Raw genomic sequence first — 20467 nt, 5'->3', positions numbered from 1 at the left:
TTGTTCCAGTGGAGAGGGGCAGTGCCTTTTGTAATACGGCTCACAGTTTCGCTGGCTAAGCTACCAGTGAAATGGCACTGCATAGATCACAATATTATATCGTCATATAAGCTTTTTATTTAAATGTTATGAGCAGACAAACCGGTACCAGTGCATTCTTCATGTGTCACAATTGTAGTGCAGTGTGCAAACCTCAACTTAAATCTGCACTACCCATTTTTCAAACTGCGAAAGGATGAAGCAGGTATTTAAATTAGCTCGTTCCTAGCTTTCACAAACCCTAGCCAGCCAAGACCAAACATGGTTTTACAATACTTTAGTTTAAGTCTGGAGCCATATCCCGTCTGCCAGATTTCCGGGTGTGATTGACAGGCGGATTAATCAACTCTCGTATGTCTCTGAGGTAAAATTCAAGGGGAGACGTCTTCCGCATCAGGCAGACACGTGCTACGAATTAGCAGCTGTGATTGGCAGATGCAAAGTTGGGACGGTGGTTTTGGTCTGGTCTGGTTTGGGTCAAGGTTCAAGACTTGTCTGCGTTTGAACTGAATGTAGAGGACGGGCTGGTCAGGCAAAAACAAACACTAAATGGGCTAATTCACAACAGTAGAGTCTATTTCTAAGCAGTTTCCAAGCGGTTAACTTGAAAACTACTACTTCATGACATCCCAAGGGGCAGCAGAGCATTTTGAGCCTTGGAAATGTAGACGGGCTGATAATAAAGAGCTATTTAAACGTGTGAATGAAACAAAACATAACTCCCGGGCTGTTTTTGCTGTGATTGGCAGATTGAAAGTTGGGACGGTTGTTTGGCTGGTCTGATATGGTCAAGGTTCAAGGTTCAATTCGACAAAAATGTAGACGACTGATTGATCAAAAAGTAAATGGACTGATTTACAGCTATAGTCTCATACCCAGCTTTAAACCAAGGCTCATCTCCTTCTTTTAATCACCAAAAGTGTTTATACCATCTTTTTTTCCTGAATAATTCGATTTCTTTCACATGTAGAACCTGACATGCAAACCCCATTTTTAATCCAGGTTTGAAACTAGCCCAAATCTTATAGGAACCCCTTGAAACCTGACATAAACGTGTAATGATTTTAGTTTTTGCCGCAGTTCTGTATTATTTAGTAACTTAAACCGCTGTATAGTTTCCTCTTTGACATCTGCTGTACAGCTCTGTGAACTGAGGTCTCCAAGCGCTTGTACAGATGAGACGATGCTAATCTGATGGAGCAGACTTTTGCTTGTCGGAGTGATTTAGTTTGAAAGATGCTGCTTTTATGAACCCGGTTAGCTGTTGGCTTTGCTCAACAGCATATCAGTCTGGGTCTAGTTAGCAACGGGCCCACATACACCACTGCACTCCTGTGTTCGGGCTTTCCAAGTCTCCACCATCTCAGCATCATGGAAAATTGGCTCAAGTCCGATTCTTCCCTGCTTTCTCTTTGTACCCCCGCTCGCAAATTTTACTATCTGTCTGTAGTCAGAAAGGGTACAGCAGAGATGAAGGGAAGCGACTGTTTCCGTAGTCGCAATTAAAACCGGTGATGGAGGTTGGGAGATTGGGAGCGCAGTAGTTTTTTTGTGAGTGTGTGTTAGTTCGATGGGTAGCTGTCACGCTGCTCTCGACAGCGGCAGAAGAGACACAGCGAGCTCATTGGCCGCTTATGGACTGCTGCTCCTGTCCTTTTTAGGATGTCATAAGATTACACTGTATTGCATCAGTATTAGTCGCTAACTTCTCATTGTTTCATAATACGTACCAAAATGTCTGTCTCATAGTAAGTGGGATTACTTAAACGGCCCATTTTACGCTGTTTTCTGATCTATGTTATAATGTTGTTTCCTCGTCACAAACAGACCTGGAGTTTTTGTTTCATTCACACATGTTTAACGCACAGACGGAAAACACTCTGTTCCACCTTGTGATGTCATCAAGTGGTGATACAGGAAGTGCTCCACTGTGTTTTTAAACTCCACACACCTTCACTAGAATCATTTGGATCATTTCAGCCCTGGAATTGTAGTTCAATCTCTTCTGAACTAAAAGTAAAACGAAGCTGTTAACCTGAAAACTACCACTTCATGACATCACAAGGTGCAACAGAGCATTTTGAGCTTTGGAAAAGTACTCAGATATGTGTGAATGAAACAAAACACAACTCCAGGTATGTTTTTGAAGCAGTAACAACATTATAACATGACTTAAAGCTCATAAGAGTCAATTTTGTGTAATATAGGACCTTTAAGGACCTTAAGCTCAGTAATGGGTCAAAGAAAAAATCTAAATCTTCCACTGTCAACTTTTGCCCCGGGTATAAAATGGGAAAAACATATTTGGATAAACCAGAAACTTACCTTAATACTAAATATTTTGAAGTTCCACTGTATATTATAACTGCAGTTGCAATGTTTTCACAAAATGCCAACATAATCTACCAAGAGTAAATAATAGAAACCATTATTTTTACTTTATAACTGGGGTTTGTGACGCGCCCTGCTCTGGAAATATGTGTTTTTATGTGTTTGTGTTATTGCAAGACAGGACCAGTTCCTTGGTAAAGCTCTGACTAACTCATTTCATAGCTCGTCTCAAAATGTACCAATAGACTGACCAATTTAAGCTACACTAAAAACCGTTCCAATAAACCCACGTGGCCCTGGCTCTATAATCATTTGCTGTTAATATTAGTAATCTCATTGGAGTGCAGCTGCTTCTTCTTCTTCTTCTTCTTCTTCGTCAGCCTGAAGTGTGGAGCCGTGCGGTGTGGGCCTCCCTGTGTCCTTGGCCTGGCTCTGTTTGGTGCAGGTAGTTGCTTAGAAATAAAAGGATGTGTTTTATAGTTGCCGTCATTAGGTGAGATACTGCTCTGAAAGGGATAAACACTGGGATTAACTAACAGCTAATATAGTGTTGGCGGGACATCAGTCCTTCTCCTGTTGCTTACACTGTCTCCCTTGTGTATACTTTGCTTTGACTTTTGTTCCTCGTGAAGTTACTGTTCTCTGGTTAAGGCATTTATGAGATGCTACGGTTCAAATGTATGTTCAGATCCACACAAGAGAGTAAACCTGATCCCGTTTTGGATCTCCGCACTTTTAGTTCTGCTTTGTTTTTGTTTGTGTTTGTTTTGGGAAATTGTTATCGGAGGACACCATTTTCTGATCTGCTCTAATGTTGTTTCCTCATCAAAAACAGACCTGGAGTTTGTGTTTTGTTTCTTTCACACATGTTTGAACACACAAACAAACCTGCATATTTAGGCTGAGTTCTTCTCTCAAACTGAAAACACTGTTCCCCCTTGTGATGTCATCATGTGGTGATACAGGAAGTGCTCCACTGTGTTTTAAACTCCACACACCTTCGCTAGAATCGTTTGTGTAATTTCTGTCCTGGAATTGCTAATCTCTTCTAAACTAAAGGTAAAATGTAGCTGTTAACTTGAAAACTACCACTTCATGACATCACAAGGTGGAACAGAGCGTTTTGAGGTTTGGAGATGTACAGACTAGTAATACAGGGTTACTTAAACATGTGTGAATGAAACAAAACACAACTCCAGGACTGTTTTTGAGGAGGTAACAACATTATAACATGACTTAAATCTCACAATCTCACATGCATAATATAGAACCTTTAAAAAAAAAGTTAGTTTAGTCTGTGAGATATTTCTTGGCTGGTGATACTCTCTAGTGTAGCCAGTAGGGGTCAATCACTAAAATTTAAAATGATTCGTCTTTAAGTTATAGCACGCTAGCTGGAGACAAAAGTGATTTGGTCGGGTTTTAACAAATTATAATTGAACTTTGCCCTTAAATCTAAGAACCGCAACATATGGCCAATAAACCTTTCCAGTAGTGAGTAACAAAAGCTATTCAAAGGATGATAAAAGCCAAAAGTAAAATCTGTCAACTGGACAAAAAGTCTGAACTGAAGAGCAGCGAAACGTCTTCACTTCTACAACTTTCTGTCCAGTTGACAGATTTTACTTTTGGCTTTTACTACGGACCAGACCTGGACGACTGAGGGAGTACACAGACATATTCAAAGGATGGTTCTATTGATCAGAAAATCACTTTAAAGGTCCTATATTACACAAAATTAACTCTTGTGAGCTTTAAGTTGAGGTAGAATGTTGTTACTTCATCAAAAACAGACCTGGAGTTGTGTTTTATTTCATTCACACATGTTTGAGTATGTTTAGTATTAGTCTGTACATCTCCAAAGCTCAAAATGCTCTGTTCCACCTTGTGATGTCACGACGCGGTAGTTTTCAAGTTAACAGCTCCTTTTACCTTTACTTCACGAGAGATTCGCAATTCCAGGACTGAAATTACCCAAATGATTCTAATGAAGGTGTGTGGAGTTTAAAAACACAGTGGAGCACTTCCTGTATTACCACATTTGACATTTGCGAGAAGAACTCAGCCTAAATACGCGGGATTTGTGCATTAAACGTGTGTGAATGAAACAAAACGCAACTCCAGGTCTGTTTTTGATGAGGAAACAACATTATAACATTGTCCGTTTAAGCCTTGAATACTTCCTTTACCTTGATTGTCTGTGTTTTCTAAGTGCTTCTTATCCCATAGCTCAGTACAAATCTAAAAGCCTTTAAGAGTGAAGCCGTACTTGTGATCTGGTGTGGAGTAGTTTGCGCCGCGCTGTAGTAACTCTCTTGTAAGTGGGCCATAGTGAGGCTTCTGGATTGTGCTGACACTCTCTTCCAAATTGGGCTCCCTCTTCTGCGCTCTCTGTGTTTCTGTCCCCCTCACACTCCTCCTGATTGAAAGTTCCTGCGCTGTTGGCACGGGATACAAAAAGGAAATAGTTAATGACACTATGTGGTGCACTGTATGGAAAAGTCTGACCCCTCGTGTGCCAAATCTGTCAAACGCATTTAGAGAACACACACGTTTCACTTTTGGATGCCTAAACCTGCCAAATGTGTTGAATTTTTGGAGATTTTGTTTCCTTTGAAGTCAAGAAAGCACATCCATTATTCAGTGTGTACCCCTCGATACAAAACAGCGTAATTTCACTCATTGTTCAGAGCTCGTCTGCGCTAAATATTGCTCCGTCGCTCTCTCCGCATGGGTTTTCAAGTGTCGAGATATTTACCATGTGAAAAGAATAACGTTCCTTCCATCAATATAGTTTCGATATATCGCTGCACTTAGTATATTCACGCTCCTCGACCCGCCAGAAGTCATCACTTTGCCTAGAATGTTCCACAGAATGACATTAAACTTATCCGTTTCCATGGTGACAAGCGGTTAACGGCACCAGACGAAGTTACAGGTCAGATCTGTGTACTTAAAGTGTGCGGCTTTAGCAATATAACGACAATAACACAGAAATTGAATACACGCGAGATGGATTGGATAAGGTTAAAAAGGTAAAGTAATGACATCTGGGGATAGAGACGAGCAGGTGGAAAAGTTACACAGTGCATCTTTAAGTACTTGTCTCACTTTTACTGATATTTAGAATGTTCAGTATTTCTGCTTTAGTTCAGTTTAATCAGGTTAAAAGTCCTATATTACGCAAAATTGTCTGTTAAGAGCTTTAAACCATGTTACGATGCTGTTTACTCATCAAAAACGTGGCTCCAATTCACTTTCTGTTGAAAAAGACTCATTATTTTGGTCTTTAAATGTTCGTATTAACCCGCTCTACATGATCCTGCCGTTTTTATTTCACTATTTCATCCGTGAATCAAGATATGAACGTTAATAACAGACAAATCAGGCGCCTTCTTTCCGTGAAGGTCGCTCCTGCTAGCGTTTACAACAGTTTCGATTGACAGTGTTGCTAACCGCTCACCCCCTGCGTTACTTTCAACATCCTCGCTCTGGATTGGCTCTTTGGTTGCTATGATACTCGAAGTCAGAATTCTTAATACGCAACTCGGGTCCAAATTAGCCGCTATAACTGCTAGCCTCGATTAGCTTCATTTGACTGGAGCTGAACGCTAACGGTGACTTCTTTTATACAGTCTATGGTACGAACTAACTACAGTATTCACAGGCCAACATAGATATCTCTTAAAAGCAGGATAGCAGTGATAGTTTCTACGGACACTATCAGACCCACACAGATCCTAACTCACTTAAATACTTCAGCCGTACTGCAGTAGGCATACACGTTTTTGGCTGAGCGTATAGGTAATTTATTATACGAAGTGAGAGGTGCTTTGTCTTTGCCACACACCAAATCTGGCACATTCCTCCACCTGCTCCTCGTCCAAGCGCGATCTGCCCAGGGTGACGTCAGAACTGAAGAGCATTCATAGACGTTTAGCCAAAGTGGTGTCGACACATAATACACGGGGGTGCAAGTTCTCCATTATAAAACCTGATTGATCACTTATGATGGATGGCCTTTTTAATAATTCAAGCTACATTTTTATCTTCTTCACAAATAGATTCATGCGCCAAGCGAGCAAAACTGATCTTATATTCCAGGGAATTGCACGCAAATTGTGTTCAATGTTAGCTGCGCCGACTGCAAGTATCATAGCAACCAAAGAGCCAATCCGGAGCCAGGTTGTTGAAGGTAACGCCCCTTCTCAGAATCAGAATCCTTTTATTGCCGCCCCCCACTCTCGTGTCTGCCTTGATACTTAATTTTTCTTTTTTATTTATTATACGGGTCTAGGTAAAGTGCAGCTACTGTTTTCTTTCTCCCCTTGTACAAAGTTCTGTTTGTGTATAATTTTTGTGAAAAGAAAAAAAAAGACTGTGGATAGATTTTGTATCTGGTTTAATGGTTTGTCCCATGAATGTATTCCACTGTCTGAAAATAAAGAATTACAAAAAAAAATCCATCGTTTGTTCTCGCACCGTTGGTTTAGCAGGGAGCAGGCGCTTAGCAACGCTGTCAATCAAACCTGTTGCTAACGCTAGCGAGAGTGATTTGTCCGTTATTAATGTTCATATCTTGATTTACAGACAAAACGGTGAAATAAACACTCGACGTAAAGTGAGTTGGAGCCAGAGTCGATGGAGCCGAAAGCGCGTCCATGCTCACTTCCTGTTTGTAATGCGGCGGTTAGCGGGTTAGCTCCGTACATTTACATATACAGTCTATAGAGCGACCGTGGGAGCTGGATTGCGCACGCTGATATGGAAAAATCACAGAAGGCCACTGGATAATGAAAAAAATGTGACACTGCTGCTCATACGAGTCCAAATGTAAACATGTTTTTACTCTAAACGATCTCAAGCAAAGCCGTAGTCTTTTATTTCGCCGTCTAAAGCTTTTCAAGGCTACTCAGTTTGGTATCGGGGTCAGAAGGTCCTCATGTGTTTGTCCAGGTTTGTTGATTCAAGCTAAAGAAAAGACCTTGAATGAAACCGGACACAGTCTCTTAATGGGCTTTAAAAATCCAATCATATACGGCCTCGGGTTTCCAGTTTATGTCCGTTACCTGGTTTGACCACAAAAGGTTCATACTTCATTCATGGCCACTGTGCGATTGTTGTATTTTAGTGCAGTTATTTGGCTTCTCAGCAAGTCAGCGTTGTCGAAAGTGTCAAAAATCAGATACTAATCGACACTAAAACTCGCGTCAAAACTAGATACGCATTTGAGCAGGGATCGATACTAAAAAAAATCACATTTACAGGACAAAAATGGACCTTTCCTGAACATCTTTAGAATGATCTTGAGCTGTATCAGAACAAGTATAAGACACATCGACTAGTATACGCCCAAATCCTGCCGTTTAACGTGGAAAATCACATTGTTGTCTAAATAAACTGTGTTTTTATCATGTCTGCATCTCCACACTGTTACATTAAATCAACAAAAATGACCAAAGGGAACATTTAATCAGAAAACCTTGAACATTATTATTTTTTTAAGTCTTGTTTTCTCATGTTTTAATGAGAAAAGCCTCAGGTCGCAATGTGAAACTCTCTTATTTTGTTTTAATGAGAAAAGCAGCTAATTTTGTTACTTACAAGCTAAAATATAATAAGTATAAACCAAGCATAATGTGATCGGATGAAGTTTCACATTTCAGAGTTGGCGTTTAAAACATACTTTGATCTAAATCTGTTCCTTCGTCAGTGAGTGTTTTTGGCTCATATGTGACTGCTGCCAAGTGTTGAGGAATACACATTTTGAGGTTTTTTATGTTTAAATCATGCCACATACTCACTTTAGTTCATAATGCAAAGTCTCTACTCTAATCTCTACAGAATTAAAGGTAAAAAGTAGCTGTTAAGTTCTGTTTTTGATGAGTTAACTGCATTATAACATGACTTAACGCTCACAAGAGTCCATTTTGTGTAATACAGGACCTTTATGTTGTGTAACTGATCTAACTGATGTTCCCTTGTTTGTTGTTGCGTCTGTGCAGGTTCATCCTCGTTTTTGGATGTCTGGTGCTGTCTGTGTTTTCCACCATCCCGGCGCATCAGGAGTTCTCCTCTCACTGCCTGCTTATCCTGGTAAATTCTCATTAAATTTATTCAGCCCAGTGTGATATGTCGGACATTACGACCTCAAACCAGACCTAGATCGAAGTTACAAGACGCTTCTGGTCAACCTTTTTTTGTGGAATACCTGATAAGCCCAGCCTCACCCAGACTGTCTCCTGCGGCCCCCAGATCATTTGAGTTTGAGACCTCTGCTCTAAACTGTTTCCTCAAAATGTTACTCGAGTAAATGTAACTGTACTGTCCAATAGACCCTTTTTCGCAGAGATGTCCGGCTAGTTCCAGTGTGGAGCTGCTCTTCCTGCACTATTCACTCTCTATGAGGATTTAGCAGAGTCGGGCTAAAATAAATCAATATTTAAATATCAGACAGAGATCAGCAGGTCACAGACGGATGATCAGAGCCGCCGTGTTAAGAGCTTTACGACGATGTAAGCACTTAACCGGAGGAAACTTGTGTGTTTATAAAAGCATGTATTTGTGTCTCAATGCTAATGCTAATGCTAACGCTAACTAATCTAAATCTCAAAATAGAACAAAACAACTTTATGAAAATATATATGATGACGAGTTCATTGTTTTTCTGTGTTTTTTATTCAGATTGTAGCACTATTTTAGCATCACTGATTCATTTTAATTTCAGTTAGCATTAGCATTAGCTTCAGGACACAAATAACTACTTCCTCCAGTGAAGTATTTACATTGTCGTATAGGTCTTAACGTGCTGTCTGTGATTATCTATCTGTAACTTGCCGTCTGCTGCCTTGTATTTAAATATTGATTCGTTTTAGCGCGACTCGGCTAATTTCCGAAGCACAATGAATGGAGCAGGAAGTGTGGCTCCACAGTTATTTAGAGAGCTGGAACTAACCAGGCGGCTCAGTGAAAAAGGTCAATTCTGAAGGTACTGAGACTCCTGCTGTTTTGTGTCATATAGAAAAACACAATAACCATAACCACCCTGTATATACTGTGTACTGCAGGAGTTTGTGATGATTGTGGTCTTCGGTCTGGAGTACATCATCAGGATATGGAGCGCCGGCTGTTGCTGCCGCTACAGAGGTTGGCAGGGACGACTGCGATTCGCCCGGAAGCCATTCTGTGTCATAGGTACAGTTTTCCCATTACCAGCTGTAACAAGAAGTCAGTCGAGCAACAAGAAGTCATAAACCAGTGAACATGTAATAGCTTCCAAGCCCAGGTAAAACAAAAAAAAAAAAGTATTGTTGGGTTGTGTCAAGGAAGGGCATCTGATGTACATCTAGAGTTATAGCAATGGTACCACGGTGTTCATGTTCGTGCTTTATTAAGGCTAATTAAAGTGTGCGTCAAGTGTAATTTTTATAAAGCTTTGCCACCATAGACTGTATAAAGAATAGCAGCCGATTTCCATATTTGGATTTCCGACCGCAAGTGTCATAGCAACCAAAGAGCCAATCAGGAGTGAGGTAACGCCCTTTCCTTCTCACATCACTAGTTTAGGAGTGCAGAAGAGAGCAGACGCTTAGCAACACTGTCAATTAAACTTGTTGTTAACAGCAGCAGGAGCGATCTTGGGGGAAAAAGAGCATGATTATGTTCTTATCTTGACTTACGGACACAATAGCGAAATAAAAACACCAAGATCATGTAGAGCGGGTTAATACGAACATTTTAAGACCAAAATGACGAGTCTGACAGCAGCAGTTCCAGAGATAGAGGCAAAAGTTCTTCAATAGAAAGTGAATTGGAGCCAGAGTTGATGGAACCAGAAGCGCGCCCATGCTCACTTCCTATTTTTGAACGCTGTAGCTCGCAGGTTAGCTATGTCCATTTATATAAACAGTCTACGGTCGTAAACCTTATAAAAGCTTCCGAGCCCTGGTAGAAAAAAAAAAAAAAGTATTGTTGGATTGTGTCAAGGAAGGGCATCTGTTGTACGTCATCATCTATTGTGATAATACCATGTTCATGCTTTATTAAATGCTAATTAAAGTGTGTAAAGCGTAGTTATTTTAAGGCGTTACCACTGTTCAGTTCAAATAGTATTGTCAATCAAAATAGAGAAATGTATAGATTTTTTAAGCAAGAAACGAGAACGCTAACCCTGAAATAGCATAGAATATGACTTTATTTTTGTTCAAAGGTAGGGTTCAGGTGCTGCAGTGGCTCGTATTAAAAGAAAAACGTAATTCTTGCAAGCGTCTGGTCATTGTGAGCAGACTGAGGGAGTATAAAAGCATGTCAGTTTGGAGTAGTGTCTGTCGATGATCATTTTTCACCTGAGAGCGGCAGGACAGTGCAGTGCTGTGGCAGATACAGGTGGGGAAAGGGTGTCATTTAAGCCTTTCTGACACTGACTTATTGAGATAGAGAAGGCAATAGGCAGCTCTGAGTGAATCAATAACTCTTTTAAACGTGATGGATGGCCCCAGAGATTAGTCCGGGTACAATCTTCCCTTGTTTTTCCTCAATAAAGTGGGAAAACACAGGTCTTTTTTTTAATGAACTCCTGTGTTTCCATAGACATCATCGTGCTCATCGCTTCCGTCGCCGTGGTTTCAGCTGGTAGTCAGGGAAACATCTTCGCCACCTCAGCTCTGCGCAGCCTCCGATTCCTGCAGATCCTTCGAATGGTGCGCATGGACAGAAGGGGAGGGACCTGGAAGCTGCTGGGGTCTGTGGTGTACGCACATAGTAAGGTAAGGCTTCAGATTGTGTGTAGCCACTTTCTCCTCACTTAAAGCCCTAACGCGGAGCATTTTACACAATTTCTGGGTGTCACGTGGCATCGCAACATGCTACAGGCCAGTCAGATTTAATACAGATGGTTACAGCTCAAATTAATATGGTGAAAATGCTGATTTTTATAGTAATACGGTGAGTTCTCGAGTCTAGTCGTTAATAAAAATGATCAGGTTCAGCATTTGTGAATTTACATTTTGGATATTTCATGGCAAAGTACAACGTAATCAATGGGAAAAACTGGCTCTTGCGCCCCCATCAGATAGTATGACATCATCAAAAACGAGTCCATACACACCTCTGCACAGATCTGACTCATAATTTGACTGATTGATATTTTGTGTGTGTTTTTAGGAGTTGGTGACGGCGTGGTACATTGGATTTCTGGTGCTGATTTTCTCCTCGTTTTTGGTCTATTTGGTGGAAAAAGAGTTCAACAAAGAGTTTGCCACGTACGCTGATGCTCTGTGGTGGGGCACGGTGAGCAAAACACATTAACAGAACTACAGACCGACTTTAGATCCGTGTTTTTAACCTGTTTTCTCATCAAGTCCAGGTCATATGATAATACATAAAGCATTAAAATATGAATAATTACACCTTAGTCTAGTCTGAAAACCGAAAATCAAGATATGAACATTAATAAGAGACAAATCAGGCTCCTTAACAACAGATTTGAGTGACGTGGGGCAGGAAGGCGCATTACCTTCAACAACCTCACTCCGGATTGGCTCTTTGGTTGCTACGATACTCGCGGTCAGAATTCCTAATATGTCGCTATAACTGCTAGCCTCAACGAGCTTCTTCTTCTTTATACAGTCTATGTTCAGTATATGAAAGCTGGAACAATATATTTTGGGGTTTGTGTACAATTTCTTTTCAATTATGGGGAGATTTTTTGCCATCTTTATGTAATAACGTGAGATTTTAGCTGTAGGTGATTGAGTAAATAACGTATTTGACTTGTTTTTGGTTCCTTCTGCTGTTTATTTGCTGCAGCTCAGGCCTTTTAATAACAAAAATCAATTTAATACTGGGATTACTCCGCTTTGTAAGTAGTTTCAGCATTACCGTTTATCGCAGCACTTCTCTGTAGCGATATATCGTAGCTCAAAATGCGTTATCGTGACAGATGTATGAATAACCAATCAGGAGCTTCAATTTTATTAGGAAACTCATTCAAAAATCTAGCGAGAGGCCAATCTGTTAAACCGTCACGACTATAACAAACAGTGCTTCAGTTGATCTACGTCACTAATCTACCTCAATTCTCCAGGCGCTTTTTTTTACTAAGATTGATCCACAAACTAAAATGCTGCTTTTACTTCCTCTACGTTTGCAGCTTTTCATCACCGAACACAAAGACGTTATGGTCAGACTTGGCTGGGTGCGCCGTTCTGTTCTGCTTCTTCCTGGGAGCCATTACTCCACAATAAACATGAAACTAGACAAAACACAAAGAAGAAATAGTGCGGTCAATAAATTGTATTCCCTCGTGCTGCCAGGTGCAACGAGACGGTTCGACATGTGGGGAAACATTCTGTGTTCCTGACATGTCTCCGCTCACAAAGGCAAACACTGAAATGCAACACACTGTTCAAATAGATCAGTGTGAACGTAACCTCAGGCAAATGAGTTTAGTTGCAGGAGAAAAAATTAAATGAATGTTACTGTAGAAGCAGCTGTAGTTGTTAGCAAAGGGAATATAGGAGTAGAAAAAACTGTGCAGTGGAAAAAATGTGTGTCAGTTTAAAGGTTTGGTCTGACGCCATCTTTCTGTTGAGATATTTTTCAAGATGTGTTTATTTTATTTAGCTTAAATTAGAGACGTTACTTAAAGCAGACCTATTCTGTAAAATGGACTTTGGAGTTTTTAAACATGTTATAGTTGTTTCCTTCTCATTTACCCTCTCGAAGTCGTTTGCGGAGCGATTCGTGCATGTTTAATCGCTTATTTTCAAGACGCTATACTGCCGCTCAACCCGTTTTCACCGCCCTCAGCACACACCCGCTGTTCAGGACTTAATTTGTTCTTCAATTTTATTTTCTTAATCCATGATATGTGTAGGATTCTGCAGCGTCTCATAGTCATTTTGGTACAGATTTTTAAAAAACTACTCGTTAATGTGATGTGCAGCTATCCACAGGAGCGGCCTAACACAGAAATCTGCGGACTCGTGTCGTTTTTGATGATTTAAACTTAAAGATATGTTAAATCGCAATATATAGAGCAGACACAAGGACATTAGGTCTTCTTTAATAGCTTGAAATGCAGCGGTATGTAACGTAGCTTGCATATAGTATCAAATAGCAATGTAGCAGTTTTTATACATGTGTTTTTATATATATTTGACTAACTGCGTACCTCTGACCCTTTAGATCACCTTGACAACCATTGGCTACGGCGATAAGACTCCTCAGACGTGGACAGGCCGCCTGCTATCAGCCGGTTTCGCTTTGTTGGGGATCTCTTTCTTCGCCCTGCCAGCTGTAAGTCACAAAGCACACACTTCAGATACACTTTAGAGGAATGGTTTTGTAGTTGTGGGGGAGGCGGCATCTTTTAGGAGCTTTTTGGGGGCTTTAAGGTGAGTGTCTGAGTGAGGTTTTGTGTATTTCGCTCCTCAGGGCATCCTCGGCTCAGGTTTTGCCCTGAAGGTGCAGGAACAACACCGACAGAAGCATTTTGAAAAGAGGAGGAACCCAGCTGCTAGTCTGATCCAGGTGTGCACACATGTCCGCACTTTATACTCAGGAGTCAAGTAAAGATGTTTGTATCCTCTCCCTCAGCTTATGCAAGGCAACGTGAGCCATTTAATCGAGATTTCGTACGTAGTTTGGACTTTGGAGCAGTTTGATTTTACAATTTTTTTTATGTTAAATGGATTGACCGTATGAAGAAGTGGACTGAGTGAGCGCGACGTCACCCATAGCGCTCGGCTCCAGTCAAAAGAAGCTCATCGAGGCTAGCAGTTATAGAGGAGAATTTGGAAAACGTACTTGATTTGTGTGTTATTAATGTTCATATCTTTATGTACGGACAAAACAGCGACATAAAAACCCCGGCATGACGTAGAGCGGGTTAATACGAACATTTTAAGACCAAAATGACAAGTCGAATGGAGCCGAAAGCGTGATCATGCTCACTAACTATATGAAATGCGGCGGCTAGCAGGTTAGCTATGTCCACTTATGTTTATTTATTTACAGTCTATGGTTAAATGAAGTCTCTCTCTGACGTATGTGAAACGAAGGAGCTCATTTCACAAACAAAATCAAAATACTGCCATTACTTACACAGTTTAACGCTTTGCTCATTGATTCTGCAGAAATACCCATGTTTTTCAGTCCTTTTTTGATATTTTTTCCTTTCGTTTTTATTTGCAAAAATCCATATTAGCTTTGACACCTGATTGGCTAATCCACCTGTCAATCACGCCCCTTCTGAACTGCACTGGTGCTCAGACTCACATTTTTGTAAAGTATTGCGTATAAAGTGTATATTCTGGCTTTTCTTTCAGGTTCACTTAGAAATTTGACCACATGAGGGATATTTTTAGGGACATACAAATCAATTTGCAAGCAGAAATAAAGGAATACATACATAAAATATTAATAATCTGCTGCTATAGGGTTAGGAGATATGACATATGACACATTTGACATACAGAACACACCATATCTAATGAGTAGTGCAGTGTGGTAGAGCCAAGACAGCTTTTTTTGCCCCATTACGAGACTCTAGACAGAAGTGACGCATGTTAGTAGTGACACTATTTATGTAAGTATTAAATATTTTACCACAAACGTCGAAAATTCACTGTGTATTTGGTTCATTAGCACGCACACGCACACACACATTTGGGCTCTCACCGGCTGTCAGCACGACCTCCGATTAACTGTGAGAGGCTCCGCTACACTGACAGCGCCGCGATCTATGACGCGTTTCCATGGCGACGGGTCCACGGCAGACGCACCTCCAGGGTATCCATCAGTTACAGACAATACCTGTTAATGTCCAATAAACATATGGTGTTCAGTGTGTAGTTATATTGAGAGAATTATGAGGTTTTATGTAAGATTTTATCACGGGAAAAAACTGACCCAGTTTTTCACAGCTGTAAAACTCCCCGGTACGTTTTAGAAGGTCATTTTTGGAGAAGTGCTTAGTTTTATTTCATTTTCTTTGGAATAACTCAAATTTTAAGGTGCACTATGTAAATTTGTTGGTGAAAAGTCCACCACCTGCTTCAACTTATCTTAGCTTTAAAGGTACTCAAAGCGCTTTATATCAAGGAACCCATTCACACAAGACACTAGGGGCGAGGTGGGTTAAATGTCTTGCCAAAAGACACAACGGCAGCATGGATATGACTGCTCTACCAATGATGTTTATGTCGAGAGCGGGATTCGAACCACCAACCTTCGGACAAACACTCTACTAACTGAGCTACTGTCATCCATCGTCTTTATCACATTTATTCAATTACGTGTTTGTATTGCTCAAAATACCTTTAAAAACCTGTCGTCTTACTGTGAGCAAGGTCGCCTCTGCACAGATCTGACCTGTAAATTGTCCAGCTTGACTCATACTGCAGAACATTCCAGGCAAAAGTAATAACATTTCGATGTGGATAAGAAGGTGATCGGGATTGCATCAAAGGAGTAGCACAGTGCACTTTTACGTAAATGTTTTTGCACTTCTTCGTCCCATACGACAGAATAAAAGCTAATAGTTTCTAGAATGGAAACGGAAATTACTTTTTGTGACTGCAGTTGGAGCCATATTGAGGTAGCAGCTCCACCAAACCTATGCCGAGCTCACATGTGCGTCCAGAACCACAAAAACTTTAAAAAGACGAGTGGATCTGGAGCTGTATCCTGTCTCCCCGATTTCAGAGGGCGTGATCGACGAACGGATTAACCAATCACAGCGACGCAGGCTCCTTTCGTGTCAAAAACAAACATGGCTGCTCACAAAAACTATGTAAAGGACTGAGAAACATCCCAGATTTTTACAAAAGCTCCAAACTCCATACTTATTTATATCAGGTAAAATAAGTTCTATGTGTAATCCCTCAGTCGTCCAGGTCTGATCCATAGTAAAGGCCAAAAGTAAACTCCATCATCAGACCCAAAGCAAACAAAGGAAACAAAGAAAACAATAGAGTTAGCCAGGACGGTAATAGATGTGAAAACACCCTTTAAAAGCTGGATGAATATGCTAAGTATGACCCAGACACAGTGCACACTACAAATATAAACTGTAAACAAAAGCTGTTTCCAGTTTCAGTGTAGTTAGCTCCGCCCTTCAGACAGATATAAGGCAGTGTCCAGCTTTAATCTGACCAGAACTGAAGAAGCGGCTTGGACGAGCAGCATAACGTCTTCACTCCTACATGTTTTTGTCCAGTTGACAGATTTTACTTTGGGCCTTTACTTCTGGCTGGTCAGACAAATGCCGATCTATGTGGAGCTATTTCAGATCTAAACGTTTTCATAATTAGTTTCTATTAATAGCTGGGGGACTCCTGTGTGTTGCCTGTTAATGTTGTCCCCCTCTCACATTTCCTCACCGTCTCATCCTCGCTGTGTGTGACGTGTGTTTGTGCCATGCGTCTGTGACCTCCTCTGTCTCCCAGGCGGCTTGGCGTCTTTACTCCACTGACGGCGCTCGGCCTTACCTCAGAGCCACATGGCACCACTACCAAAGCGCCCTCCCTCCCTTCAGGCATGTATCCCTCACCCACCACCAGCATCACCCGCAGTACCTACGACCTACGACCCCCTACCCATCATGCATCTCTTAACCAATAACCCTTCTCTTCTAACTCTCCTTTTCTCCCCCAATCGAATACATGCCGTTCTTTGCACTTTTCCCTAATAATTGTGATATTTATCCCTCTGACTCTGCATGTAGTGTGTCTGGCGTAGTTATGCTGCTGATGAGAACTCGGTTTCCATTGCTACCTGGAAGCCTCATTTGAAGGCATTGCATACCTGCAGCCCCATCAAGTAGGTAACAACTTACAGACTCTAGCAACATGGCCGCTGCAGCTTCCTCTTCTGCTCTCGCCAGCATCTCCTCATCTTCATCGGTTTCTTCTGTTGACTTGTGTTTTGTCTTTTTCTTGCAGACAGGGTTTGTTGAGCATGCAGAACAGTGCAACACTTTTTTTGCCGTTAAAGATAAGCATTTGCGATGTGGAACTGGCTGGTTCTTGGTCAGATGGTGGATTGTCAAGTGCATAATATTATTAAAGGGGGGGTATTACGCAAAATCTATTTTTTTTTAGCTTGCTACCATGTTATGACGCTATTCCCTCATCAAAAACATGTCTGAAGAGATTTTAAATGTCATCCATGCATGTTTGAGTAATTTATCGATCTCTCCCGTGCCTCATTCAAACCCTCCTTATGGTTAGCTTTAAGATTCTGTGCAAGGCTCCGCCCACAAGCCCACGTCACCCATGCTCCAAAAACATAAATTTACTAAAACATGATTAAAAACTGTACGCAGCAACTTCACAAACCTGATGTGATTTGCAGTCGTTTCATTAGTGGGATGTACACTGATTGTGTTGTGATAGCGCTCTGAAGGGGGTGACTTAGCACAGAGAGCAAAGGAAGGGGAGGCTCAGAGCGTCAAAAACATGAATGAAACTTATAAAACATGTTGATACCTTGTTTTGGGCTAATATAGCATTTTAACTTACTGAGAACAAAAGGAAATATGGTGATCTAAATGCGTTAGTTAATACCACATAAAAGTAAAATACCCCCTCTTTAATACCCCATAGAAGTAAAATACCACCTTTAATATCTTATAGTAGTAAAATACCCCTCTTCAATACCCCACAGAAGTAAAATACCTCCTCTTTAATACCCCAAAGAACTAAAATACACCCTCTTTAATACCCTATAGAAGTAAAATAGTGCCTTTAATATCCTATAGTAATAAAATACCCCCTCTTTAATACCCTATAGTTGTAAAATACCTCCTCTGCAATACCACATAGAACTAAAATACATCCTCTGTAGTATCCTAGAACTAAAATACCCCATAGAAGTAAAATACCTCCTCTTTAATAACCTATAGTAGTAAAATACCCCCTCTTTAATATCCTATAGTAGTAAAATACCTCCTCTTTAATATTCTATAGTAGGAAAATACCTCCTCTTTAAGCAAAAATTGTCTAAATTCATGGACATTTTAAACTGAAGGTCAGACAAAGGTCACTTTGGTTTCATCAGACTGGGGGCTGTGTCCGTGACATGCTTCACTGTTGAGGACGTCTGAGTTTAGAGAAGACGACGACTCACTTGACCCAGAGGAAGTCAAAATGCCTGTCTTGCTCTTCAGTTTGTTTGTTTTTTTTGTTTTTTTTTGGTTTTTTTCAATTCACCATCTGAAGTTAGCTTTGCATTTTTATATTATGACTCAACCCAACTTTTTCAAGGCTTTTCCAGTCTGTTTTCTGCTACTGCTTCAAGGATGACTGTGCATGTCCGTGGCTTGCTTTGTATTTAAAGCCGATGCCTCTTTGCTCCCTCCGGTTACACACACACGATCATTTTGGCATGAGGTCTGACGTTATCCATTAGTGCAATCATCGGTGAACTGCTTATTTAGTCTTACTGCAACACTGATTCTCTCCTTTGTTTCCTTCCTCTTCATCTCACTAACCAGGAAAGAGCAGGGAGAGGCTGCCTACAGGTTTGTATGACTCAGCCCTTCCCTCCATATATACATATTTATTCTTGACATGCTGTTACTGTGAAATAGATTTAAAACGTATACATTAGATAGTGTGGGTGGTTTGACAGGTTTAAACATATACAGAATGTGTCTTGAATAGAAAGGAAGTGTCACAGTGTCTACTTTGCCTTATAAGCCACGCTGGAACAAGTACTTAGTTTAGTTACTTAAGTAAAAGTACAGATACCGGAGCAAAAAAGACTCGAGTAAAAGTAAAAGTGTTAAAGTACCTGTTTAAAAATGCACTAAAAGAGTAAAAAGTTAAGTATTTCACGCAGGTTTTGAGGTCTTATAAAGCTGCAAATGTAGTGATTTTGATAAAGATTTATGCTGAATTGAACTTTTTATTGTATTTGTTGTTATATTTTTATTTGCTCAAACTACAAACGTGTAAAAAAATAACCCCTCAGCTTTTTCAAACCATAATAAAATATCCTTTTACTTTTCAGTCCTGTTCTAAAGTGTAGTGGAGTAGAAAGTACAGATACTGCTCTCAAATGTAGTGAAGTAAAAGTAAAAAGTATACCTAAAGTTTTTACTACAGTACAGTACTTTACTACTTTTACTTTATCATTTTTTATTCCCGCACTGCAGCTGAATGAATAGCAATAATAACATGTTTACACTATTTCGTTTTTAGCTTTACGACATAATGAGTTACGTTAACACTGCGAGTAAAAATATACATTTATTCTCAAGATAAATGTATATTTTTGAGGTTGTTATTTTAGCTAAAACTGGATACGTGCTGGTAAAATATGTTGGACAGATATCACTCTGCACAAAATATTTACAAACTTTAGACATAAACCCTTTAAACTCTGAAATATGGTCCCTCGTTGCCTCTCTCTCTTCTCCTTTCACTTTACTTTCCCCTCAGCTCTTACACGACCACAGCAAAGACTTGCAGTTTTTTGCTTCTGTAAAAATGTATGCTTTCCTTCAAAGACAGAAGCCTGTACCATGTCTGTACCATGACGCACTTTTTCCATTGTGATGTTATTTATATAACTCATCAAACACACGTCTGGAAGAGACAGAACGAAGCAGAAAAAGGGGAGGAGAGAGGAGATAGAGGATTTGAGAAGACAGAGAGGGATTTGTGACTTTAATTATGCTTGTATAGTTTTTACTGTGCAGAAAACCATGGTAACATTTGGGGTCTTCCACAGAAAATAGTCTTAAACACACAAACAAATGTTTTACTCATCTCTAAACAAAACATTTAATTAGGGCTTGTTGCATCTTCCACAAAATCCTCATTTAAAACACTTGCTTTAATTACCTGTGTTGTAAGAGTGCAGCAACAAAACCAATTAACTCTGTAGTAACTATACCCACACTTTTCATGGTATCATTTCTTTCCCCGCGACCAGAACAAAACGTGTCGTGTTATTAGCGTTTTTACAGTCTCCTACAGGCAGCATGGCGGCGGTAGGTAATGGGGTAAATGCTTTATTGGGTTTCATTTAAGCAGACGTGTAAACACCAGCTGTAGTAAACTTTAGGCACACCGCAGAGAAGTGTGTC

The 20467-nt window shown here is 40.3% G+C and overlaps 1 protein-coding gene across 2 annotated transcripts in view; it reads left to right on the top strand.

Moving 5' to 3' along the window:
• The window catches only part of LOC117382402 (potassium voltage-gated channel subfamily KQT member 5-like), a 94803-nt gene that overhangs the window by 62512 nt on the left and 11824 nt on the right, over nucleotides 1-20467 (top strand). For both annotated transcript variants that reach the window (XM_033979574.2, XM_055227210.1), the window contains exons 2-9: nucleotides 8376-8466; nucleotides 9438-9564; nucleotides 10960-11135; nucleotides 11533-11658; nucleotides 13558-13668; nucleotides 13807-13902; nucleotides 17099-17193; nucleotides 18869-18895. In XM_033979574.2, coding sequence (XP_033835465.1) covers nucleotides 8376-8466; nucleotides 9438-9564; nucleotides 10960-11135; nucleotides 11533-11658; nucleotides 13558-13668; nucleotides 13807-13902; nucleotides 17099-17193; nucleotides 18869-18895 — 849 coding nt within the window. The remainder of the gene's footprint in view (nucleotides 1-8375; nucleotides 8467-9437; nucleotides 9565-10959; nucleotides 11136-11532; nucleotides 11659-13557; nucleotides 13669-13806; nucleotides 13903-17098; nucleotides 17194-18868; nucleotides 18896-20467) is intronic.

The sequence above is a fragment of the Periophthalmus magnuspinnatus genome, chromosome 15, assembly GCF_009829125.3.
Source record: "Periophthalmus magnuspinnatus isolate fPerMag1 chromosome 15, fPerMag1.2.pri, whole genome shotgun sequence".
NCBI lineage: Eukaryota > Metazoa > Chordata > Actinopteri > Gobiiformes > Gobiidae > Periophthalmus > Periophthalmus magnuspinnatus.
This window is presented reverse-complemented; position numbering and strand designations above follow the sequence as displayed.